At 45.9% G+C, this 26,816-nt stretch overlaps 2 protein-coding genes across 4 annotated transcripts in view; one reads left to right on the forward strand and one right to left on the reverse strand.

The window, feature by feature from the left end:
• Positions 1-9,652, reverse strand: part of SFXN2 (sideroflexin 2) — a 30,209-nt gene extending 20,557 nt beyond the window's left edge. For 2 of the 3 annotated variants that reach the window (XM_067537050.1, XM_067537048.1), the window contains exons 1-2: positions 9,573-9,652; positions 100-269 (exon numbers count right to left, since the gene is read on the reverse strand). In XM_067537050.1, coding sequence (XP_067393151.1) covers positions 100-257 — 158 coding nt within the window. In that variant the 5' untranslated portion in view covers positions 258-269; positions 9,573-9,652. Of the gene's footprint in view, positions 1-99; positions 270-862; positions 965-9,572 lie in introns of those variants that run through there. The other variant, XM_067537049.1, reaches the window with a different exon arrangement.
• Positions 9,653-9,889: 237 nt separating this feature from the next.
• The window catches only part of ARL3 (ADP ribosylation factor like GTPase 3), a 37,430-nt gene continuing 20,503 nt past the window's right edge, over positions 9,890-26,816 (forward strand). Inside the window, exons 1-2 of the mRNA XM_067537090.1 lie at positions 9,890-9,958; positions 25,974-26,117. Of these exons, the coding sequence (XP_067393191.1) occupies positions 9,956-9,958; positions 25,974-26,117 (147 nt within the window). The 5' untranslated portion in view covers positions 9,890-9,955. The remainder of the gene's footprint in view (positions 9,959-25,973; positions 26,118-26,816) is intronic.

Below are 26,816 nucleotides of genomic sequence, written 5' to 3' on the forward strand. Positions count from 1 at the left end.
AGCATTCACCTCACACACACACACACACACCCACCCCAATGGCAGACTGCAAACAGACTTTTGCCTCCATTCAGATCCAGTGTCTGCCCGGCCATTTACCTGCTGCATTCCACCAGCGCCTTAGCCCTGTCCAGCTCACGTTCCGACACCAGCACCGTCCGCGGGTCTGTGATGTTGAAGAAATGCTTTAGACGCCCCACAAAAGTGTTCTGGTCCCAGCGCGGGGTGTCAATGCTAAAATTGGTCAGATCGGCCATTTTAGTGCAGATCTGGAAGGGAAACAGAAAGGGGAGAATTTTTAAAAAGGAAACCTTCCCCCTCAAAGTTCCTACATGAGGAGAACAGTCAAGTGCCTTCACCCTGAAGTGGCCTGGGGACCAAACACAGGAGAAGATCCTTCCCCCCCAGTAACAGGAAGATAAGCAAAGATTAGGCCTCAGGAGTTGCTCACTCCACTAGCCCAAGTTGCCTTCCTAAGCAAAGATGGTGGCCAGGCTCTGAGCCACTGATTCTGGCTGAAGCATCACTGAAGTCTCTGGCCATTCAGAAGCCAGCTCATTCTCCGAGAGGTGCATGAACTCCCACGCACAGCCTGAGATCGCTCATTTAGCCTCATGTGCACAGAGCGTGCACACCGCCACCAGGGGAGAACGGGACACCGAGAAACATTTCTACCTCGAAACCCTCTACTAAGAGCACAGCCGGCTGGGCTGGAGGCTTCCAGATCCCACCCCAATACAGAGAACGCTGCAGCCAAGCGTTCCACACCACAGCATCAGCTCAGGTGTCCCAGATGGGTTCAGTGGGGACAGTGACGGAAGATGCGGGTGGGAGGAGATGGTGGCTTTCATCCTCAGGTCACCTGTGTCAGTCAGTCCCAGGCTGGCAGCAAGCGGAGGCTTTTATCCATCCAACAGCTGTCCAGTGCCCCGTGGGAAAGGAACGAGCAAGGGTCCATCTCGCTCAAACTACTGTCAAAATGGCAGCTTCCACCAGACTGTCTTCGTGGACCACTCAATCCTGGCCCTCTCTGCTGAGCCCGTCCAGCTCCGGCAGTGGGAGGCTGTTACAGGTGACAGCGAGCCCCTAGGAACGGCACTGGAGGTTGCCAAAGCAGCCACCACGAGCGACCTTTGCCTTCCAACCTGGACTGGAACTGGACCAGCAACCTACGACGCGAACAGCTCCCTGCCCCATAACCGCTCCCAAGTCAGCCCAAAGTCAGCCAAGATCTGATGTTGCGGGACAGCGGAGCTTTCAGATTCTTTGCCAGCTGGCACTTTATTTATGAGAGATTTTTTTTACTACCCCCCAATAAACTCCTTGGGAAGTTCAGAGCTGCTGGAATGACGGACTGGATCACTCTGGAAGTTCACCTGACAAACACAGTCTGCCTTAAAGAGATACCTCCGTCCTGCCGCCTGGAGCGCACCCACCGAGCTGCCCAGCAGGAGAGTGAATCCGCAGTGCAGCCCTTACTAACACAATATTCACTTACATCAGGCCATAAAAATGCACTTTAAACACCCCATGCTGCCTATCCCCACTTAGCATTAATGCAATATTGAGGCTGATAACACTTAGCATTCATTTAAATAGGTCTGTCCACATTCCACATGCTTCACTGACCCAATCTAATTAATCGAAGACTTTCAAACTCTCAGACTTCAGAAGAGGTTAATGCTGCTCTTAGGATATTAACTTTGGCACATTGCACACCCAGCTTGTTTCACCGGAGGGTTTAAACAAACAAGCAACATACTGAGGTTTATATTTAACAAAGTAAACCAGATTCTAAGACGCTGCAACGTTGGGAAAGAAGCCTTAACTTGGCATGCCCTGCCTTTTTTTTTTTTTTAAAGTAGATTTTAAAATAGATCATTTAGTTGGATCTTCCACAGAACACAGCTCTTCTGAGCTCTTGATACTGCAAGTTTAGTGTTGGATCAAGACCACTTTTTTGCCATTAATTTCCCTGTTTTTAAAGCCAAAGGAGACATCTGAAGGCATTTTGATTGGGCAATTAGCATTCTTTGCAAACAGAGCTTGTAAATTCTTTGATCCTGGGCCTATGCCAGAGACTTTTAGCCCAGTGGTGCTCTCTCAGCATTTATAAACACTGCAGACTCTCTGTTCTTGATGGACTTTATAACGTCCCTTAACATGGAATTATTTGGCCTGTAGAGTTTACAAGACTCATCAGTTTGGTTAATGGACAGACAGAGTTTGTCGCTATTAAATCCCGCAAGAAGATAGACGTTCTAATAACAAAATCTGCAAGATGGTCAACTTCTGAGATCATTGGCTGATAAATGCCAAGTATTTTCATTCTTGTGTGCCAGAGAGACAGCCATCATTGCAGTACCGGCCTGGGAGCTAGAAACTCCAGAGTTTTCATCATAGGAACACAAGACTGGAAGGGACCTCCTAGATCTGCACCTGTTCCAATTTAAATTCCTCTTTTTTGAACATTGGTGTCCAGAATGGCAGTTTTCCAGATGAGATATGCCCAGTGCCTTGTACAATGGTATTAATACTTTCCCATCACTACAGGACATACCTCCTAGAATCGCATTTGCCCATATCCCATCACATTGATAGCTCATAGTCATCCTGTGATCAACGAATACACCCAGGTCTTTCTCCTCTGTCATTTTCAACTGATAAGCCCCCAGTTTATAACAGAAATGATTGGACTCTAAGTGCATGATCTCGCACTTTGTATTAGAAATGGGATAAAATTTAACATGACCCCGGCCCTCTAGCTCTTCCAATTCTTCCTTTATAATATTCCAGTCTTCCTGTCTTGACAAGGCCTCTCTGTTTTGGATCTTCTATAGATTTCACTAGGGCACATCTACTTTTCGTGCCCGGGCCATGAATGAAAATATTAAATAAGATTAGACCCAAGAATGCACCTTGAGGAACTCCATCAGGAACCTAACTCCAGCAAGCCTGATGGTTCTGCAGCACAGCCCATTGCCATCTCCCCTGTAGTCAGTGCCTTCCCCCACTTGACAATTCTTGTACTAACCCTCATCTTGTCCACTTTAACTAATAAATGTCCTACGTGGTGTTGTATCAAATGCGCAACTGAAGTCCAGATTGATTATTTTAGACAAGGGAAACTCTGTAGATCTTTTACCTTATCCAAAGGAACGGCAGGTTTGTCTGGCACTATTTATTTTTGGTAAACCCATGTTGCATTTTGTTGCATTTTGCACTGACCTCCATGTTCGTTGATTATTCCTTCCTTCAAAATTTGTTCTAAAGCCTCGCATACTATCGAGGTCAGACTAACGGGTCTATAGTTTCCCAGATCACTTCCCCCCCCTTTGTTATATATAGGTACCACATTTGCTATTCTCATCTTGTAGTACCAGACACAATTGGATAGGATTTATTAAAAACCCTTACAACTGGACTTGCAGTTTCAAGTATCCATTCTTTCAGCGTTCTGGGACGACGACTATCCAGTTCCCTGACCTGAAAACATTAAGCTCAGAGCTTTGCTTCCTACATCAGATGTGGTTATTTCCATTCCTAGATACTCATTCACATTCGTCATCCTGCCTTTGCCCCATGTTCTACATCCTCAGCCTTATTAAAAATGGAGGCAAAGTATTCATGTCATTTTTGGACCAAACCTAGATTACACTTAATCTCTACTTCAGCATCACTGCATCGCAACCCCACTTCTTTTCTTGCTCTTCTTTTATTTATATGGCTAAAGAATCTTTTACTATTTGTTTTAATTTCCTTTGCATGTTCTAACTCAGCTTGACTTTGGACCCCCATCAGAAGCATCAGTTACAAGACAAACGAAGCCCACGGTTCCATCTTCTCTACCGGCAAAGACGAAGTGTCAGGAATGGGAGAACGAACACAAACACACCCCAAGCTGGTAGGTTTAAGAAGCGACTGACCTTGAATCCAATCCGAGCTGCTCGCTTTGACCTTGAGGACGCCATTTGTGCAGATATTGATGATTTTTAGAATTAATTATTGCTCAGCTTCGAGGTAGCCACAGTACCGACTGAGACTGGCTGTGAGTTTCATGGCACGTTAAAGGGATCACTACACATTAGCACTCAAATCTTGAAATGATGGACAAGGCTCACAAAAGGAACAGGGAGGTGACCTGCTCTCAGATTTTACAAAACAAATAGCCTGCTAAAATGTAGCATGGCAACACAGCCTTTCCCACCAGTAGATCTCCCTGCAGTCGCCAGAGAGAGAAGCAAGTTTTGCTCTCCCCATTTTACAGACAAAGGTCACACGGCAAGAGTGGCAACGCTGAGGATCATCCACCGAGCCATGCTGTGTTTTAAATGAATGTTTCTCCAGATCCATTTCCGATGCAGAACACTTCTAGTGTAAGCCCCGCTTTGAGCTAGGCAATGGAACGCACACCTATGGGCATTTGGTATCTAACCATCGACCGCTTCTCGGTAACTGGGCTGTTACTAACGCTGGGCCTCGGAGAGTTGTCACACCGCAGGGCCTCAGGGAATCACAAGAATTAGAGAAAAGGATTCTCGCTTTCTCTACTCCATCCCCAGCTATCGAGCCCTACAGAACATTGTGCAGTCCAGTTTCAGACATCCCAGGAAGAGTCAACTACAGGACAGACCAATTCCAAAATCCTGGTCGCTCATGGGATTCCCACTCCCATGCTGGAACTAACTTACCATTTATCAGACGATCTCAAAACGTGGCAACCTAGCTTAACTTCACTGGTGGTGTGGACACCCCAGAGCAAATCCAGACCCAAGCAATGCACTTGACAGCACTCATTTTTCCAGGTGCCTAAGTGGGTGCATTTTGAAATGGACTGGCACCTGGTATCTGGCGCCAGGTGGGCTGCAGCAGGAACTACTCCAGAAGCTGCCCACTGCTGCTGTCTTGCCTCCATTGCTGACTGGTCTAGAGGTCTCAGTGGAAGGAAGGTGGGCAGTACAGAAGGAGAGGACACAGCTGCCATGCTCTACTGGCGGGGGATGATGATGGGGAGCAGGAAACAGCCAGAGAGTCCTTTTCAGTCACAGCCCCTTACCAGCGACCTTCTCTTCTCTCCACTCCCGCAGTGGCTTCTGCTTCCACCAGCCAGCTACAGAGCATCTCACTTACAGGCTGTCTCCCACCGCCTCGCTACAGGTCCTGTAGAGCCACCAATGTACAGCCACCTCTGTGTGGCAGAGGTCCCTCTGGTGAGCAGGACAGGCCAAAGCAATGGTAGGAGAGAGATACAATCAAGGGAGAGGGATGAAATGCACCTGGCTCTCTCCCTGGGAAATGCTGGCTGGTGTGCAAGTAGAAGCAGTGCAGTCCAGTGGCTAGAGCAGAGAGCTGGGAGGCAGGAATTGAGCAACTGACCGTGGCAATATCATGTCACTTCCTTGGGCTTTGTTGAGAAAAAAAAAAGCCACTTGAAAAACAGGTGCAGCTTCTGAGTTTGGTTCTGGTGGTGAAAACAGCGGGGGAGGGAGGGGAGAAATAAGTAAGACTGGAAAATGAAACACTCATCACTTTGCTTGTCAGTTTGTCCCAAGTTAAAGCCCACAAAGGATCCTAATTATTAATCAGGGCTTCACAAAGAGTCCGAGGACCCAGTACCGTGCATGGGAACGTGACTTGCCATTGCACTGCTAGAAAACCGTCCAACAAGCTGAATCAAGCTTACAAGTCTCTGTGCTATGCTTGACCCCTGAATAAATATTAAACTCCTTTTATTAACGTGCATCCATCTCCCAACATGCACAGGTCATTCCAGGGGCCTGATCCAAAGCTGACTGAAGTCTGTGGGACCCACGCATTCATTTCAACGGGGTTTGGATCACGACATTCGGAAGGAGGACGCGTTTGACACAGTGCCACATGACATTCCCATGAGCAAACCAGGGAACCGTGGTCTAGATGAAGTTATTGTAAGATGGGTGCACAAGTTGTTGCAAGACCATACTCAGAGCGGTCATCTATGGGCTGCTATCAAACCGGGAAGCCGTACCTAGTGGGAACCCCCGGGGTCACTCCTGGGTGTGGTGCTAGTCAATATTTTCACTGCTGACTTGGACAACGGAGTGGAGAGTATGCTTATAAAATGTGCAGATGACACCACAGTGGGCAAGATTCAAATAAAAAAAGGACCTTGACAAACTGGAGAACTGGTCTGAATTCTACAACATGAAATTCAATAAAAGACAAGCGCAAAGTACTTCACTGGGGAAGGAGGGGGGGAAAAAAATCAAATACACAACCCCCAAAAAAGGGAAATAACTGGCTAGGTGAAAGTACTGCTGAAAAGTATCTGGGGTTATAATGGATCACTAATTGAATACAAGTCCCCAATAGGATGCAGCTGCCAAAAAAGACAAATTTTCTGGGGTGCATTAACAGGAGTGTTGAATGCAAGACATGGGAGGCCATTGTTTTGTCCCGCTGTACTCAGCGCTGGTGAGGCTTCAGATGGAGTACAGTGTCCAGTTCTGGGAACCACAGATTAGGAAGATGGGACAAGTCCAAGAGAGTCCAGAGAGCAACAAGAGTGATAAAAGGTTTAGAAAATGTGACCTATGAGGAAAGGTTAAAAAATGGGGCATTGTTAGTCTTGAGAAAAGAAGACTGAAGAAGGACCTGGTTAAGCATGGTTATAAAGAGGACAGTGATCAATTCTTCAAGTCCACCGAAGGCAGAGCAAGAAGTAACAGGCTTCATCTGCAGCAAGGGAGATTTAGAGTTAGATTTTAGGAAAAACTTTCTAACTATAGGAGTAGTTAAACTCTGGCGTCGGCTTCCAGGGAGGGGATTCCACAACCTATCATTAAAGGTCCCCTGTTGGGGACTGTCTAGGTTTACTTGGTCCTGGCTCAGCGCAGGGGGCTGGACTTGATGACTTCTCAAGGTCCCCTTCAGACCACCACCATTTCTCCGATTCTAAAAACTCTAAAGTCCTTGGGGAGGGAGTAGCAATGACGGGACATCGTAGTAAGGGGAGGAGACAGAAAACACTGATAGTAAAAGCTGACCAGGGAGAAAGGCCAGATCAGAAAAGACAAAACATCTTGAAGGAAGAACGGAATAATGGTTTTGCAGCAAGGGTGCCATGCTAGGTGTCAGGACTCCTGGGGTCTATCCTTAGCTCTCTATCCGCTCCCTCATCTCTAAAAATGGGAATAACCTGCCCCGGGGGAGAGCCATGAGTTAATTCACTCACCTTTGTAAATAGGGCTTTGAGATTCCTGCTGGAAGGAGCAACAGCAGGCAAAGAGTTAATTTAAATAAGAGCCTTGGAAGAGGAGTGGGGTGCTAGACAGACTCTGAAGGAGAATGAAGGTGTAAACGGGAGACATGGAGATCAGGGGAGAGGGAACTGATTTACTGAACCTCAGCACCTCCCTGGGGCAATGCTGCTGATGGCAGGCTGCTAAGGATCTATTTAGCTCAGAACATTTCCACTGTACAGCATTTGCTTTGTCCAACATCGTGGCTATGTTTGAATGATTCTTTGCCTGATTTTATGTATTCCCCCATCCAGTCTTTGGAGGGGAAGTGAACCCCGTCTTCACCCCAAGAGCAGCCTGACTCCACCCTAGGAGATTCCCCCTTATTTTGCTTCCAGGGAGCCAAGAAGACACATCATAACCCAGTTCAACAGCTCTCTTTTTCTATGTAGAGGAAGCATCAGCAAGCAGGGGGAGGGGAAGGGAGCATTGGGTGGATGGTCCCCAACTGGCGAAGGCAGGGGTGGGGAGCGCAGCCAGGTGAGGATTTCACAGCTTCGGGGGCTGTTGCCCAAAGTCTGGAAAGGATGTTTCGTTTCAGTCCCACCCAAAGGAGAAATTGGCTAAAACCAACATTCAGCCACCCGGAAAGGTCCATGAACAGGGCAGAACCATTCCATCCAGCCACTGATGTGATCAACATGCCACTCACTGAACAGGGCTTGAAACAGCTGGGGGGGGGGGGGGGGGGGGAAGGAGGAGGAGAAACCAGGACAGAGGAGGCTGCATTTTTCAGAAATGTGGTTTAAAATAAAGACAGAGGAAACCAGGCAGTCAGCTTTATGAGAGATTTCAGGTGAACCAGGAGCTTGCCTCTACAACTCCCCTACCACTCCATGCCTCTTCATTACACCCAGGATCTGCTTACAGAGTCACCAATCGCAAACCTTCCCAGGGCTGTCAAATCTCCCTGCTGGACTGGGTTTTAAAAAGATTCTCCCTCTCACAACAGAGGATTTTGCTTGCATGATTTCTCTGAGTCAGTTTCAACCCTCCATCCCCTACCACAGTGATATGTGGCAGGTTCTCCCCACAACTAACCCTATAGCCCAGGCCTATATGTTCCCCTTACCCCTGCTTGCTCGCATGAAGCCACAGCTGGTTAGTCTGAGGCCCAGTAGAAGGTGTCAGAGGAAATTGCTGCTTCCTCCAACAGGGCTGCACTCCCTGTCACTCACAGATGGGCAGCCTTCACCCATGAACTCAGGCACCCCGTCCAAACCCTAGAGAGTCTTATTTTTCCATAAGGTTTCAAGAATCCAACCCCCAGGTGCATCCTGACAGTAGAAACTCTGGGCCAGCCCCTGAGCAGCTCCCACAGGGATTAGTCTCTCTCCTCCCTCACCCTAACCCCACCATCCCGTCCATCCATCACACAGCAACCCAAGTTCGGTTCCGAGAACCCAGCCTGTCCTGTCACGCAGAGCATTCCACCGTCTCCCTTTCCGGGTTCTCAGACTCCACTTCTCATGACCTGTCTGAGCTCGTCTCGGATTGCATCAGTCCCCTCCACTCTGCCCTGGTCGCCCTATTGCATTGAACCACCCCCCCCCCCCCATATCAGCCCCCACTGGGATTTTCACTTTATGCCTGCCCTGGTTGCACTACCCTGTCCTTCCTCGCTTGGATACCCTGCACTGTGCATTGTACTTCCCTCCCTATTCCTGCTCAGAGTGTCCCGGTCACCATACCCACTTCACACAGCACCCTCGGTCTCCTCTCAGACCCACTGCACCCCTCCCAACCCCCACAAAACCAAAAACCCTGCACTCCCCTCTTCTCTCTGACCCCTTGGTTTGAACACCACCTCCCACCACTGCCCCCTGCCCCCCCATCACTGCACTCCCATCCCCTCTCAGATCTCCTCCCCCCCCCCCCCCCCCCTGCATGCACACCCACCACGTTGCAATCCCGGCTCAGACCCCCTGAGGTTTACACTGCCACCCACACCTTACACTGCACTCCCCTTTCAGACTCCCTCCAGGCTCACACTCTCCTCCCCAATTCACTGCACCCCCCGCCCCCAGGCCCCTTGGGGCTTTCACTGCACCCCCACATTACACTGCACTTCCCTCCCAGACCTGCTGGGGTTTACACTGCAGTCTGTCCCCCCCGCGCTGCACTGCAGCCCCTTCCACTCCTCCGGGCTCGCTGTCCCCCATTTCACTGCATTGCACTGCACCCCCCCCCCATTGCTCTGCACGCCCAGACACCTTACGGCTTGCACTGCACTACCTCCCCCACTGCATTTAACTGCCCCCCATACCCCCCCAGCTCAGGCCCCAGCCGTACCTGCTGCTACCAACGCCCCCGGCAACAACCACCCCACTCTCTGCTCCGTCCTGCTCCACGTGGTTTTCACCGCCCTCGGCCCCTCCCTCTCCCTGCCGCGTGGCCCTCGTCAGCCAATCAGAGCCGGCCTCCTCACGTTGCCAGCATCAGCACCGGGCTGAGCCGCCCAGGAGGTTTAATACGCATGCGCCGGGCAGAGACCCGGGTGGGCGGAGAGTTGCGCGAGGCCGGCGTCGGACGAGGCGGGGCCGGGTGTGGGTCTGACCCCGCCTCTTACCGCTCGCGCGTGCGTGCGTGGCGCGGAGGAGGGGGGGATGACGCTGTACGTAGGAGGCGGGGCGCATGACGCAGTTGCCCATGGTAACCCGGGAGCCGCGTAGAGGATGGTGAGTGCGAGATCGGGGCCGGGGCGGGGGGGACCGTAGCCGGGGCAGGGTAGGGAGGGGGGCGGGGTTCTGTGTGTGGGGGGGGGGGGGCAGATTGGGTGGGGAAGGAGGGGGCGGGGCTGGGAGCCAAGCCGTGGGGGAGGGATGGATGGGGGGGGGCTGGGTGTTGAGGGGGCTCAGCCTGGCTGGGGAGAAAGGGAGGGAGGCGGGTCGAGCCGGGGGAGGGGGAGGGCGGATGGGGGGTTGGATTGCTGGAGGGGGGCACAGCCGGGGTGGAGGGGGGAGGGGAGGCTAGGAGCCAAGCTTGCATGGGGGGGGAGGGGGAGGCTAAGGGCTAAGCCTGCATGTGGGGGAGGGGGGCGGGATGGGGAGGCTAAGGGCCAAGACTGCATGTGGGGGAGGGGGAGGCTAAGGGCCAAGACTGCATGGGGGGGAGGGGGAGGCTAAGGGCCAAGCCTGCATGGAGAGGGGGGGAGGGGGTGCTATGAATAGGGAGGGAGTCTCATTGAAGGGGAAAGGACAGGCAGGTACTCCGAAGTTTCAGGCATGCAGTGCAAGGGTGGGGCCCAGGGGAGCACCCCTGTCCCACCATGATGTGGGCTGGTCCTAGGCAGAATGGCCGGATTCCAGGCTGTGTGCAGAGACCAAAGGAACAAGCCTATGACAATGGGATGGAGGATGGGGGAAAGGGGTGAACAGCCTCCAAAGCCCCACGTAAGGGGGCTGCGTTCAGTCCTCAGCTCCATAGAGATGTGGGCCTGGTTTGCACACACCGGATGCAGGGCAACCACATTTTCCCTAGCCGGGGAGCGACATGGACAGCGTGCTAGGAGCCCAGCACACACAGCATCTTCACTGTGATGGTGCTGCCTGCAGACTACATTCCCCACCCACCCCAGCCTGCAGTGCTCCACCATGCTCGTCATAAAAGGTGTGGAGACAAAGGCCAATGGGCCTTGCTCCCTTTTGGTTCAGTTGATGGTAGAGGATTACGTACTAGACACAGCGGTCATCACAGGAAATACATCTGCTTTAAAGATGAGGGCAGTGACATCATGCAGTGACCCATTCCACAAACTGCACTTGGGCAGCAACTGCTGACCAAGTTGCACTTTTGCTTTGTGAAGGTCTCAAATGGGTGTAGTCTGGGATTTGCTGAATGGTTTCTGAGCATTTAGTTTGTGTGCGTGTGATGGGGGTAAGCGGGAAGTAGGTAGTTTCCAGTGCATACTTTACTTTGCATTAAACAGAAGGGTTCAAAAAAATGTATTTCCCATATATTAAAACAGTGTTTCCTGAAGTGTGTGGTGTGGCCCCTTGGGGTTCATGAGAGACTAGCTGGGGTTGGGAGAGACATGGGGAGCACCCCCGCTAAAGACATTAACATAAATTGTTCTCCAGAGTCTCAGCTTTCATTAAAAAACCAAAAAACAAAGTCTGTAGCTCTTCTGGCTGTGACGAAAACCTTCAAAATGCAAAGGGAGTGAAACCCCCACAAAGACTAGAGTTTGCAGAGAGCCTAAAACAATAGCCCTGAGGTGGGAACTGCCCCATTTATTTCTGTGATTGCTCACTCTGATACTAATGATGAATTAACAAATTTGACATTTAAATTATTTCAGTGCACATTAAAACATATAAGAAAGGAGTAGAGGTTTAATATTATGAAGATCTATGCCAGCATTTCACAAATGTATAGGGTAGGGGAGCATGAAGTACCAGCTGGGGGGGAAGGGAGGGCATAGAAGATGTATACATTGAGAGATGGGTAGGTTGTCAAACTCCATATGGTGGGATTGCAATGAGAGCCCAGTCAGTTTCATTTTCTTAAAAGAGGGCCCATCTTTTGAAAGTTTGGGAAATATTGTATTAAATGGCATCTGTGGCATACTTGCTACAATAAATAATTATATTTACATGTTTATGGCACTTTGTTAAACATCAGGCAAAGCGTGTAATAACTTTGTACTTCTTATAGGACCTTTCATGGAAAGACATCAAAGGGCTGTATTATGGTGTTCATGTATTACAACTAAATCATGGAGAGGTTAGGTGACTTGCTCAAAGTTGTTATAGGGCACGGAGTAGTTTCGGCATAGTAAAATATGCAATCAGACACCTTAAGGCTGATTTGAGTTATTCTTTGAAACAAAACCTCAATCCATTTACTGTCAGTATCCTTGATACCTAGAATTTGTTCCAAAAATTGAGACCTTTCTGAGATCAGACTTGGAAAGTGGCTCCTTTTTTAAATGTTTGCATAATGTCTAATGGTTTGTTGGTGCTTTTATCTGTCTCATAAAATTACATTACATCACAAGTTTTTTTTAAAGAGTATGTTTTAACGTTGACTCTCATACAACAGGCATTTATCAAAGACAGGTATACTGAAATATGTACAAACATATTCCAAAAACTAGATACGAGTTTCAAACTCTGAAACCAACAGAAGGAAGAAAAAAGCATGCAGATACTGTCATCGTTGACACGCATAGATACAAAAATTGTGTCTGAGCCCTTTTCCTATGGAAATCTGCGTGAGACACATTGCTAACAAATTTCAAGGAAGCAAAAGAGTTTGATTTTAGTTCTGCAAAGACATGCACAGAAGGACCCATTCAGATATCTCCCAGTGTCCTAAAATAGAAAACTTTGTGTGACCTCTTTGGATAGAAAACTATGTCAGTGGGTTTGAGTAGGGAAAACTTTCTAGGTGAATTGACTCCAGCAAACAGACTTCAACACAGAAAAAATGTATGTATTGAATGACACCATAGTCTGGAGTTTGCACAGCAAGCAATTGATTTAACTGGGAGTTTTGCCTGTGTTAGTGGTATTGAATAAACTATGCTCAATAGATTAAGGGTTTTTGGTTGTTTTGAGAAAGGTTTAGTGCTTTTATGACCATTCCATTAGTAACATCTGTAGTGATGCACGCTAAGAGAAAGGTAATCAAACTTCATGCTTTGCGGCATCAGCTAATCAGCTGCAATAAGAAAGGATTCCCCACCCTCATACACTGTACAAAATTGCACAATGGACCAGGAATGAAACATCAGCTGCTAGCCGCTGCTGAAGGCACGATATTAGACTTGATAGACCATTTGTCTGATTCCACTCTGGCAAATCTCAAATAGGCATCCTCTGTTTTAAGCAATGATTTTAGAGTTATTATTGCTCATTACTGTAGTGCATGGGAGTCCCAGTCATGGACCAGGACCCTGCTGTGCTAGGCACTGTACAAACACAGAACAAAAAGATAGATTGTCAGTCTTGGAGGCAGAGACTAAGTATAAAACAAGACAGGACAGATGGATACAGACTGCCTGTGGGAGAGTACAGGGAAACAATGAAACAGTATTAGTCAGCATGATAGGCAGTTGTCTCAGCTCAACAAGGGTGTAAGTATTGTCAAGTTTCTTGTTGGCATGGAAAAGGAGGGTTTTGAAGGAGGATAATGAGGTAGCTCTGCAGATGTTTACAGGAACTCTTCCTAAGCCTGACTACCAGCATGGGGGAAAGCACAAAGGTGCTTGTTTGAAAATTTTACCAAATGGGTAAGGAGGCTTGCACCATGGGCTGATCAGAGGCGGGAGTCAGCATTTGTCAGAGGATGATAGGTAGGATGGGATTAGGCCGTGAAAAAACCTTGAAAGTGAAGACAAGTAGCTTGTGTTTGATGCAATAGAGAAGGGTGAGCCAGTGGAGGGAGGCAAAGAGAGGGAGGACATGGTCAAGTGACAGGCTTGGGAGAATGATCTTTGCAGCAGCATTGTAGTTCAGTAGAATTGTATTTGATCTTTTGTTAAATGCCACACTTACTAGGTAAACATTGGCTGGTCACTGAAGGCAGTTTTCGCTGTACTCTAAATTCATCATCTGAGCTTTATGGCTAATACATCAAAACAGAAGATATTTGCTTCTCCTCCCTAATGGGGACCCAACTCCACTCTGTAGTGACTGGCAGGCCCCACGTCTCCTTATTTCTAGCCACTAGCATAATGTGAAATAGTTCTCTCCATTGCATCCTTTATATTGTCAACTCTGATATGATATTTACACAGATCATTTCAATGTTCCTCCCAAACCAACTTCTAATTTGGCCTATAAATGTGAATTTTCCTTTCAACAGCTTTTCTGGCACAGGAAGTGGTGGCATGCACAAACTAGTTCTAGAAATCCACATAGCTTGGATTTAAAGCTGAATAAACCTGCCAATCCTTAGGACTGTATATGTCATTGTATTTTTATATATGTATATTAAGAAAACAGGTTTAGCGCACATAGCTATAACAAAAAGACCTTTGATAGTTCAGTGGGTGTTTTAAACCTAGAAATTATATGGAGAAAGTCAAAAAAGAAGTGTTATTTACTTTTTCCCATAACACAAAAACTAGGGGTCACCAAATGAAATTAATAGGCAGCAGGTTTAAAATGAACAAAAGGAAGTATTTCTTCACACAACGCACACTCAACCTGTGGAACTCCTTGCCAGAGGATGTTGTGAAGGCCAAGACTATAACAGGGTTCAAAAAGAACTAGATAAGTTCCTGGAGGATAGGTCCATCAATGGCTATTAGCCAGATAAGCAGGGATTGCTGTTTGCCAGAAGCCAGGAATGGGCAAGAGGGGATGGATCACTTGATTACCTGTTCTGTTCATTCCCTCTGAAGTACCTGGCATGGGCCACTGTCAGAAGACAGGATACTGGGCTAGATGGACCATTGGTCTGAGCCAGGATGGCTGTTATATATTTTCATAAAACCACATGTCTGTGTTCTCTGAAGGATGCTGATGAGGTAACTTTTCCATATCCAGTTTGCTTCTTGAATGCTGTATTTCCCTGTATTTGCCACCCAACAGTGTGTATAATATTTAATACTGGATTCTAATTTCTTGGTAATTGCTTTTTTAATACCTCCACCCACTTTCCAGAAAATGTAGCTATCTTAGTGGTCTCCTCAGGCATCAATTTCCTGTTGGAGACGATCCTACGACTCTCTGTACAAAAGCGAGGTATTTTGGTCTCTCGTTCAACTCAGTCAAAGACTAAAACAGATTATTTGCGTAATATATGCCACCACTTCTGGAGTTGCCCAATATGGCCACCCTCATCTAGAGGTGTGGCCTGTGGAGACTATACATCCCAGCATATAGTGCTTCATTCATTATCTATTAGCCTCTGCAGTTCCTCCTCTATAGTAATAGTGCTGCAATCTGCTCAGTCTTATGCAAAATTACATGTAGCCCTCACACTCCTGACAAGCTGCCTTTTCAGCCCTTCAGCTGGACAGTGTGTTTCAATCCCAGTTGACTTGTTCTGCTCCCGAACCTGGGAACTCCCCACATCGCCCATCTCGTTCCTTAAACTGCCAATGCACTGCTGCCCTGCCACTAATCCAACCGATAGGTTGCTTCTGCAGTATCCTTGTCTTCTGGAACCTCCATAACACCACTGCAATATCCATGACACTGCTGTTTACTGCCCACATTTATGGTTTTCCAATTCAAAAATTAATTTAAATATTTTGTTTGTGAGTAAAAATCTGTCTATCAGCATGTGCGTAGTAAACATGCCATATGCCATGCACGGAGTCACGCAGCACGTAAATTAATTGTTACTTTTTCTAGTCTGCTAAACCATCAAGGAGCACTTAATACTTTTTAGCTCGTGTATTTAGATATTTATAAGGCTGAATTTTTAAAAATCCCCACGGATTTTATAGAGTGTTGCTTCTCCTGGATATTAAATATCTTTTTACTAGAATCAGAATACTTAGAAGTAAGTTTAGAACAGTAATGTTTTTGAATTACTGGTAGCCCAAATTAGAGTTTGTGCCTTGATTTAAATTGGACTGCATTTTAACTGCACGAGTCATATAATATATATGCAAACAGAGCTACTGAAGTAAAGTCCACATCTATATGTTGGTTTGCTTTTCTTCTAGCCTTCTCAATCAGCTTACTTTACACCTCAGAGAATACTTTTATTTCTATAAATAACCCCTTCTCTATTGGCTAACCCAGATAATCCTGAGATCAACCATGCAACAAGAGTCACTTGAGTAGAATATGGAATGATGCTGATCTTATTTCTTGTAGACTGTTGTGTTAGTTTGGAAGTTCATCATTCTTTAATAGGAGAGGATCTATTAACATTTGTTTTTCATTCCTCCCCCGAGAAGTATTTAGAGGTAGATAAGTGATGCTTTGTAGCTTATTCTTTTGCATTCAGTTTTTTGTAGTTGAATTTAAAGTTGGAAGGGTTCCTAATCATGTCCTGCTCTGGGAATGTATAGCTCTGCTCTTAGCAAGCAGTACTGTGAATAGGATTAACGTTTCATCAGTTCTTTTAGCTTGAGCAGTAAACTACAATAATAGGGCTTGATTCAAAGCCCCCTGAAGGCAGTACTCCCATTGATTTCAGTGTGCTTCAGATCAAGCCCATAAAGAATAAGCAGAATGGTGGGAAATTTGGGAGTGTCTTTATTTAGCTGTGTTACCCTTTTAAGGAACTGTGCATAGTAGAGGGTTGTTATCCATTTGGGGTATGTCTACACTCATTTCAGTTGTGTATTAACACACTGACGTATAGAATCATAGAAATGTAGGTCTGGAAGGGACCTCGAGAAGTCATCAAGTCCAGCCCCCTATGATGAGGCAGGATCAAGTAAACATAAACCATCCCTGACAGGTGTTTGTCTAACCTGTTCCTAGAAACCTCCAATGATGGGGATTCCACAACCTCCCTTGGAAGCCTATTCCAAAGCTTAAACTTTTATAGTTAGAAAGGTTTTCCTAATATCCAACCTAAATCTCCTTTGCTGCCAATTAAGCTCTTAACTTCTTATCCTGCCTTCAGTGGACATGGAGACAATTAGTAGATTCTAAGGCCAGAAGGGACCATGGCAATCATCTAGTCTGACCTCCTGTATAGCACAGGCCATAGAACGTCCCCTAAAATAATCCCTAGGGCAGACCTTTTAGAAACACAGCCCATCGTGATTTAAAAATGGCCAGTGATGGAGAATTCACCACAATGCTTGATAAATTGTTCCAATGATTAATTACTCTGACCATTAAAAATGTGTGCCTTATTTCCTGTTCAAATTTGTCCAGCTTCAACTTCCAACCATTGGATCTTGTTATATCTTTCTCTGCTAGATTGAAGAACCCACTACAAATATTTGTTCCCCATGTAGGTACTTATTGACTATAATCAAGTCACCCCTGAATCATCTCCTTATTAAGCTAAATATATTGAGCTCCTTGAGTGTATGACTATATAGTATGTTTTCTAATCCTTTAATCATTCTCGTGGCTCTTCTCTGAACCCTCTCCAATTTATCAACAATTGATCCCCATCCTCTTCATAACAGCTCTTAACATATTTGAAGACTGTTATCAGGTCTCCACATCAGTCTTCTTTTCTCAAGACTAAACATGCCCAGTTTTTTTTACCTTTCATCTTAAGTCAAGTTTTCTAAACCTTTTATAATTTTTGTTGCTCACCTCTGGACTCTCTCCAGTTTGTCCACATCTTTCCTAAAGTGTGGTGCCCAAAACTGGGAACAGTAAAACAATTACCACCCATGTCTTACATACAATCCTCCTTTTAATGCAGCCCAAATTATATTAGCCTTTATTGCAACTCCTCACATTATTGACTCATATTCAATTTGTGATCAACTGTAACCCTCGGTATTACCAAACAGACAGTCATTCCCCACTTTGTAGTTGTGCATTTGATTTTTCGTTTCTAAATGAAGTACTTTCCATTTGTCTTCATTGAATTTCATCTTTAGAATTTAGATTTTAAGATCAGAAGAGACCATTATGATCATTTAGTTCGACCTCCTGCACAATGCAGGCCACAGAACCTCACCCACCTACTCCTATAATAGCTCCCTAACTTATGACTGAGTTATCAAAGTCCTCAAATCATGGTTTAAAGACTTCAAGGTACAGAGAATCCAACAGCAAGTAACTTGTGCCCTATAATGCACAGGAAGGCGAAAACCCCCCAGAGTTGCCCTGGGGGAACATTCCTTCCTGATCCCAAATATTGCGATCAGATAAACCCTGGGCATATGGACAAGACTCACCAGCCAGACACTCAGAGAGAATTCTCTGTAGTAACTCAGAACCCACCCGATGTAACATCCCTTCACAGGCTATTGGGCATATTTACCTCTAGTAGTCAAAGATCAGTCAATTGCCAAATTAGGCTGTCTCATCATACCATCCCCCTCCATAAACTTATCAGCTCAGTCTTGAAGCCAGTTAGGATTTTTGCCCCCACTGCTCCCCTTGGAAGTTTGTTCCAGAACTGCACTCCTCTGATGGTTAGAAACCTTCATCTAATTTCAAGCCTGAACTTCCTGATGGCCAGTTTATATCCATTTGTTCTTGTGTCCACATTGGTGCTGAACTTAAATAATTCCTCTCCCTCCCTGGTATTTATCCCTCTGATGTATTTATAGAGAGCAATCATATCTCCCCTCAACCTTCTTTTGGTTAGGCAAAACAAGACGAGCTCCTTGAGTCTCCTCTCATAAGGCAGGTTTCCATTCCTCGGATCATCCTAGTAGCCCTTCTCTGCACTTGTTCCAGTTTGAATTCATCTTTCTTAAACATGGGAGTTCAGAACTGCACACTGTATTCCAGATGAGGTCTCACCAGCACCTTGTATAATTGTACCAACACCTCCCTATCTCTACTGGAAATACCTCGCCTGATGCATCCTAGGACCGCATTAGCTTTCTCCACAGCCACATCACATTGGCAGCTTATAGTCATCCTGAGATCAACCAATACGCCCAGGTCCTTCTCCTCTATCACTTCCAACTGATTCGTCCCCAGCTTATAGCAAAAATTCTTGTAATTAGTCCCTAAATGCATGACCTTGCACTTTCCACTATTAAATTTAATCTTATTTCTATTACTCCAGTTTACAAGGTCATCCACATCTTCTTGTATGATATCCTAGTCCTTCTCTGTAGTAGCAATACCTCCCAACTTTGTGTCATCTGCAAACTTTATTAGCACACTCCCACTTTTTGTGCCAAGGTCAGTAATAAAAAGGTTAAATAAGATTGGTCCCAAGACTGATCCCTGAGGAATTCCACTAGTAACCTCCTTCCAGCCTGACAATTCACCTTTCAGTATGACCTGTTGTAGTCTCCCCTTTAACCAGTTCCTTATCCACCTTTTAATTTTCATATTAATCCCCATCTTTTCCAATTTAACTAATAATTCCCCATGTGGAACCATATCAAATGCCTTATTGAAATCTAGGTAAATTAGATCCACTGCATTCCCTTTGTCTAAAAATCTGTTATCTTCTCAAATCTTTAATTTCATACCAATTCTATTTGTCAAGGTCATTTTTAATTGTAATTCTGTCCTCTGAAGTGCTTTCAACCCTTCCCAGTTTAGTGTCATCTGCATATTTTTAAAGCATACTCCACTGCATTATCCAAGTCATCAGTGAAAATATTGAATAATACCAGGTCCAGGACTGACACCTGGGGGACCACTCTAGATACCCTCCCAGTTTAATAGCGAACCATTGATAACTACTGTTTGAATATGGTCTTTTAATCAGTTGTATACCCACCGTATAGTAATTTCTTCTTGACCACATTTCCCTAGTTCCCTTATGATGTCATAAAGGACTGTGTCAAAAGCGTTTCTAAAATCGAGATATATCATGTCACTGCTTCCCAGCATCCACTAGGCCCCCGATTTTGAGGACACCAGTCACATGGGTCTTTGCATGGCTCCATAGAACAGTTCAGGAAAAACAAAATTTAGTGCACTGACCACAGAACCATTTGCTTGATTATGTTGATTGAATTGCACATTGTTTCTGTACCAGGCATTGTGCTTCCAGCTGTGCAATGTGGTTCTTCTCAAAGTCAAGGACACCTATCTTTATGGCATGGTGCCATGTGGTGTGCTCAGTCACCAAAGATTAAGTCAGAAATATTAGTCTTGTGCAGATTTTGTTTCGGAGTACCTTTGAAATGTGTCATCTGCCCTCCACGCTTATGGTTGCTGGAGCTTAATTCACAGAATAAAAGTTGTTTTGATAGATGGAACGCAGATGTATGACCTGCATCTCCAGTCCATTTAAGTTGGACACAAAGCAAATGAGTCTCAATACTGACCGAAATAGCTTTTGCCATGACTTATGTGTTGGACGCCCCTTCCTGCTATTTGATGCCCAACAGTGATCGTAGGTGTCACAGATGGAAACTGTCAAGCTTTTTAATATGCTGTTGATAACAGGTCCATGTTTCACACGCATAGAGCAATGTCATAAGGACAACAGCATTATATGCTTTGATTTTTGTCTGTAGAGAGATTCTGCGTTGGTTCCAGATTCAGTGGCAACCATTCAATGGCAAACAAAGGCAACCATATTCAGCACTGGCTTTCTTAATTTGCACATCCACTTCATGATTGATTGTTGCTTCATTGTTCAACATGCTGCCGAGATAAGTAAACCATTTTGCGGTTAGGATCATGGCACTTTCTAAGCTCATTTATGGATCTTGGTAAGGTTGTTGAAGAGCTGGAGGGTACATAACCTCAGTTTTTGTTTAACTGATGATAAGGCCAAAATTATGAACTACCACAGCAAAGCAGTTTGTAGGATCTTGTAGTGCTGCTTCAGAGTGTTCCACCAAGACACAGTCATCGGTGTAGAGCAGTTCCTGGATCATCTCTTCGATCACCTTCGTATTTGCACATAGACAAGAGATATTAAAAAGTTCACCAGTGCAAAAGTGTATAAAGATGCCATTTGAAGAGCCATAGAGGGCTTCGTTTAGCATCACAGTGAAGAATAGACCAAAAAGATTAGGAGCAAGGACACATCCTTGTTTCTTCACCCCATTCATGAATGGAAATGAATCTGTTAGATCACCATTAACCCTAACTTTTCCAACCATGCCTTTATGGAATTGCCGAACAATGTTAATAAATTTTTCTGGATATCTAAATTTAGTAAGCAATTTCCAGAGGGCAGTGTGGTTCACTGTGTTGAAAGCTTTGGTTAAAGCAAGAAACATGCTGTACAAAGGTTGATGCGGTTTGAGAAATTTTCCCTGTAATAGTTGAATGGTGAAAATCATGTCAACAGTGCTCTGCAGAGTACAAAAGCCACATTGTGACTCAGGCCTGGTCTACACTGCCACGCTGGGTCAACGTGAGATACACTAGTTACGTAATGTCGCAGGGATATTCATTCAGCAGATAAGTCATCATTAGTTGTTGGAAGAGTTTCCAAAACAGTACTTAGCTGTCTAATGAATTGTTCAGCAGTTGATGGATCTTTCAGCTAGGCAACATTTAGATACTTAACTGACTGGTTTTTACACGTTTATGTCTGAATAAAAAGAGAAAAATTTGATTAAACAAACGGTGGTCAGTCCAGCAATCCGTTTTGTGTAATCTCAGGTTATGCACACATCTCATAGGTCCAGCTGTCAAACCAACACACAGTCAGTGACGTGAGCCTATAGTTTTGTATTTGTCGGTAGGCCGGTAACCCTGTCACAGAAGGAAATTAGGTTGATTTATTCTTGACAAATCCATGCTGGCTATGCCTAATAACCCTATTATTCTCTAGATGCTTTCAAATTGATTGTTTAATAATGTGTTCCAGTATCTTTCCAGGTTTCGAAGTTAGGCTGACTGGTCTATAATTCCCCAGGTCTTCTTTGTTCCCCTGTAAATGGTGCACCCCACCCACAGTGCTGCCCCGTGGTCAGGCACTGGTTAGCATCCCACCTTTCCCTTTGAATTTGGTCCTGGCCTTCAGTGTCCCTGCTCCAGGGGTTTCCAGGCCTCCCCTCCTGCACAGGGGTAGTGGGGGCTAGGTCTTTAAATAATCAAGATCTATTCCAGCAGGCCTCTTGGCTTAGGTGAAGGTCCCTGGTATTGTGTTATCTTCTGGGAAGGAGCAGGGGAGCCCAGGCCTGCTGCCTCCACCAAGCTCCGGTCCAGGGCTGAATGGTGGGCAGCTACACTCAGCCCCTTGGGGTGCTAAGCCGCCACCCTCCCTGGACCATTTTCTACCTGTCCCTGTTAGTTGAACCAGAGTAAGTCACTTCTCTCAAGTGTCTGATCTGCAAGCGCAGTCACTTATCTCTCTTTCATAGGTTCTTTACTGGTCTGTGGGGTGAGGCCTTAGGCAAGGAGCTCCTGGGGCAGTACTTTTAGCCTCAGAGTTCAGAGCAGCCCTCTGCTCCCTTCCCCTGCCTACCTCCTTCTGAGCTGCTGTGCTCCCCTTTTAAAGCCCTTTCTCGAGCTTGTGCAGGCCTTGCACATGGGGCTGGACAGCGCCTTCTGGGTCCAGAGCTGCTCCTTAACTCCTTGGTCTCCACTGTGGGGTTTGTAAAGCCCATCACATCTCCTTTTTAAAGACAGGTGCCATGTTTGCCCTTCAGCCCTCTGAGACCTCACTCGTCCTTTATGAGTTCTTGAAGATAATTTTTGACAGTTCCGAGATTGCTTCAGCTAATTCCTTAAGTACCCGAGGTTGAATTTCATCAGGCCCTGCCAACTTGAATACATCTAACTTATCTAAATATTCTTTAACCTGTTCTTTCACTACTTTGGCTTGCATTCCTTCACCCTTGTTCTTAATATTAATTGTGTTGAGTATCTGGTCACCACTAACCTTCCTAGTAAAGATCGACGCAAAATAGGCATTAAACACCTCCATTTTCTTGATGTCATCAGTTATTAGCTCTGCCTCCTTCTAAGTAGAGGACCTGCACGTTCCTTCATCTTTCTTTTGCTCCTAATGTATTTAAAGAACATCATCTTATTGCCTTTTATGTCCCTTGCTAGGTGTAACTCATTTTGTGCCTTAGCCTTTGATACATTATTGTAAATTCTAGTGTGGACAAAACACATTTGTTACTAGTCATGTGATTAAACTTGTATTTTTTTAAATGGTCGATGTGTGGATGAATAAGTTTGAAAGCGTATGTACTTGATTGTTCCTCTACCACACCTTTTGCCATTAATCATTTTAGATTGTAAATTCTTTGGGGATTAGTGTGTGTCTACCTTTATGTTTATACAGCACCTAGTACAAAGCAGTCACATCCTGATCTGAGGCTCTGGGCACTACCATCATATATATATTTAATAACATACACTACCTTGGGTCGTATAAATTTCCAGCTTTATTAACTGAACCTTATGATAGACACAGTCGGTATTAAGGCACAACCACAAAAAGGTTGCATTGTGGTTGAAATTTCAATCTTACCATTGCATTTCTGGACTTGAATGCCAGATTGCTTCACCTTGGCGTTATGCTATCACTTCTTAAAAACATGGAATTGGGATTGACATTTGTTAACTTTCTACTTGCATCCTTAAAAAACATTTTAAAAATAATTCCTCCTCAAGAACTTCCACTTTACAAGGAATGGTGTGTGTTCATTTATTAGTTGTGTCAAATCGTTAAGTTGATTTATGATCAATTAATTCCCATAGTAGAGGTGGTGTCATGTATAACTTTGGTTTTCCAGTGTTATCAGAAGCTTGGTTGGGATGATCTGTGTAGTGAGGTCTTCCTTTGGATCCTATCAATGCCACCCTTGTGCAGAGCCGAGTATTGTAAACGCTCAGAAGTGGTGTTTTAGAAGTGGTTGAAGCTGAGGCAGTTGGGAGCTAAGACACCTGCACCGGAACAGGAATGCTACATGCAAAGGCTACTTTCTAAAGAAAAGTGCTGACAGATAATTTCACTGGATCCTGAAATCTTATATCCACAGAATAAATAGTGCAGAGACAATATCAGGACAAGTTTCCCATTGTCCTTAGCCATTGTGTCTCAACCCTGATCTGCAGGGAGCCACCTTTAGGAGCAGTCTCCATGGCCCATTATGTCCTTGGTCTCCAACAAAAATATTTAGAACTCGGAACTCTCCTCATCTACAGAGAACTTTACAACCGGAAACGAATTCATCCTCAGTCCACCACTGTGGTACTGGCAAGTGTCATTGTCCGCAGTTCAAAAACTAAGGTTCAGTGACATGCCTGGAGGGCGTCTGGGTCTGAGCTGGGATTTGAACTGTGAGTTCCTGGCTCCAGGTCCTGCTGGTCTGAGCACAGAGCACACACAGCTGCCAGTCAGTACCTCTTATGGTAGTATTTTTTTTTTGTGGGAACACCTGACAAGTAAGGACTGGACTGAAAACCAGATGACTCTAAAAGGGACGAAGAGGCTTTTCCTCCACAGACACACTCCAGAGAGAGAGCATGATTATAATTAGGTATGATAGCAACTAGGATTCCCATTGGGGCTCAATTGTGATAGGTGCCATACAAACACATAGTAAGAGCCATCCCTGAAGAGCTTATGTTTTAAGCAGGCAAGGAGAAGAAAGGGTGTGGGAGAGGAAAGGGGCACAGAATGATGAAGTGACTTGCCTGAGGTCACTCAGCAAATCAGTGGCGGAGGTCTTGACTCACAGTCTGTTGTCCCATCTAGTTGCCGCAGTGTCTCTCTAGTGTGTGGCTGTGCTAGTCAGAGAGATTCTGAATCAAAGTAGTGTTTCTCAGTTACATGCCAGCACGGAGAATGCTCTTCCAGTTGTGCTTTTCTTAGTCATAAGGTACAATGATCTGAGATAGTTCTGTTAGCAGCTACTGTTACCTGGGGTTCTGCCAACCCAAAGCTCATGGTAACTTTACCTTGTGAAAGGTAGTGTCGGTAAATAAGCCAAATGGAGACACGGCCATCCAGCAATAGATGGACTGGTAGAAACAGTATAACACAAAAGTGCTCGTACTACAAAGCTATACTTTACTTAGGCTCAAGAACTTACACACGTCCGCAACAGGTTAGTAAAACATCCCAACCCTCAATAATTACTGAAGTCTGGGGCCGCTTTTGAGTGGAAACAGCGACAGCTTTCCATTTGGCCTGATCTTCCAGCTGTCGTTGGAGGATCCAGAAGGTGTGTCCAAGAACAGAAGAGTCCAAGCCTCTCCCCGCCATTTATCCTTGTTAGTAGACAGTAACACGTTAAGAAGGAGGAAAAAAGTTTCAAAAGCTAGACCTAAGGTCGCCAGATTACTTAATTAACTGGATGTGTTCTGACAGAATCTGCATATCTTGAAGCCCAGACAAACATCTCCCAGAGGGCATGCAGAAATAAGCTTATTGGTCTTTTCCTGAAACACACATCCCAACACATCCATCAGGGAGGGGCGCAGGGTCAGGCAAAGGTTGAGCAAGAGGCTCCCCTCCCTCTCCTGGCTTAGTTGTGCCAAGGCTGCACAGGCCTGCAGAAAGGCCCACTGGTTTTGGCTGCTGTTAGCAACAAATATGATTATCAATATTATACTATCAAGTGGTCCCCGGCCCTTTTACTGGTCTATCAAAATCTCCCTGTACACTGTTGACTCAGAAACCTGAACTCCACGTTTTGTTTGCCCAGCATTAATTTAGAGGACAGGTAACTGGGGTTTTGGATAATCAGGGGTGTTACTGGGTAAGGGAGCCATGCCAGGGCACATAGCAACCTAGAGTCAGCTGAGAGGGAGATCTGGGTTAATGGGATTTTGTTGGTGGCAAAGATAATACAGATCACTGGGTGGCGGGGCTGCAGCTCATTACTGCACCTCATCCTTGGGACACGCTCCCTGGCACAGGGAATACTGGATAGGTCACAGGGGTTGAGCTGAGTTGAGCACCGCAGCCCTTCGAATGACATGCTGAGTGACGGTAGTGGCAGTTGGGTGCTCCTAGACCCAGTGGTCCTGCATGTGTGGGTGGGACACAGAGAACAGAAGTGGAAAAATGGAAGAATGAAAGGGTGGGGCACGTCCTTGGATTCTGTCTGCGCTGGTGGTGGGATCTGCTTCCATGCACTATGCAGTGGAGCCCACGCTCTGGGGCTGAGGGAAGAGGGCATGGCCATGGAGGGAGGAAAGGTTTCAGCATGGGAAATAACAGCTCTGATCTTCCTGGCTGCCACAGGGTTTACTATCAATTCTGCGCAAACTGAAAAGTGCACCAGACCAGGAGGTGAGAATCCTCCTCCTGGGACTGGATAATGCAGGCAAGACCACACTTCTGAAACAGCTGGCATCTGAAGACATCAGCCACATCACGCCAACACAGGTAAGGAAGGCTTTTCCTGGGCCTGCAGGCTTGCTGCATGTCCTATTTCCCTCCAACACACCACCTGAACCATGTTTCAAATACAAGCTATGCCTATGAAATGCTAAAGGCTGCCCATGGAACTGAATTAGAAGGGGTAATCATTATACTAATGTGTTTTCAACTGCATAAAGGGAGCCAGGCCCAAACCAGTGTACAGCTGGAGAATGTAAGTTTTGCACCATTGATCGCATTTCCCATCAGTACCCGGCCCGAGTTGGGGAAGCTAATGATCCAACCAGCGGACCAAATTCGGTGATGAATCCTGGTCGTGTGCCACCTGAGAAGACCCTTTGAGCCAGATTCTGACATCAGGCATGTTGGTGTGTATCTGGACTAACTCCATGGAGTTCAGTGGATTTACCCTGGTGTAACAGAAATCAGATTTTGGTCCTATTTGTTTTAACAAACAGAGAGCCACTATTTGGAGATGGTGCAGCACTTGCATGTTTCTCTCTGGACTCCCCGGGGTGTTCCCAGAATCCCACAGATCATGTCATCCCTAGTTGTTGCCTTTTACTCCCCTGCTTCAGGGCTCCCCACTGGGGCAATTGTGTCCCTCCACTCCACAATGCCATCAGCACCACTCCTGACTTGACCAGAGGAGGCTGCTAGAGAGCTACGTGAGGTGCTTTTCTCTCCCCTCCCCTTGGAGCTGAG

The sequence above is a fragment of the Emydura macquarii genome, unplaced genomic scaffold, assembly GCF_026122565.2.
Source record: "Emydura macquarii macquarii isolate MOO-44397 ecotype Brisbane River unplaced genomic scaffold, CSIRO-AGI_Emac_v2 contig_3692, whole genome shotgun sequence".
Taxonomy (NCBI): Eukaryota; Metazoa; Chordata; order Testudines; family Chelidae; genus Emydura; species Emydura macquarii.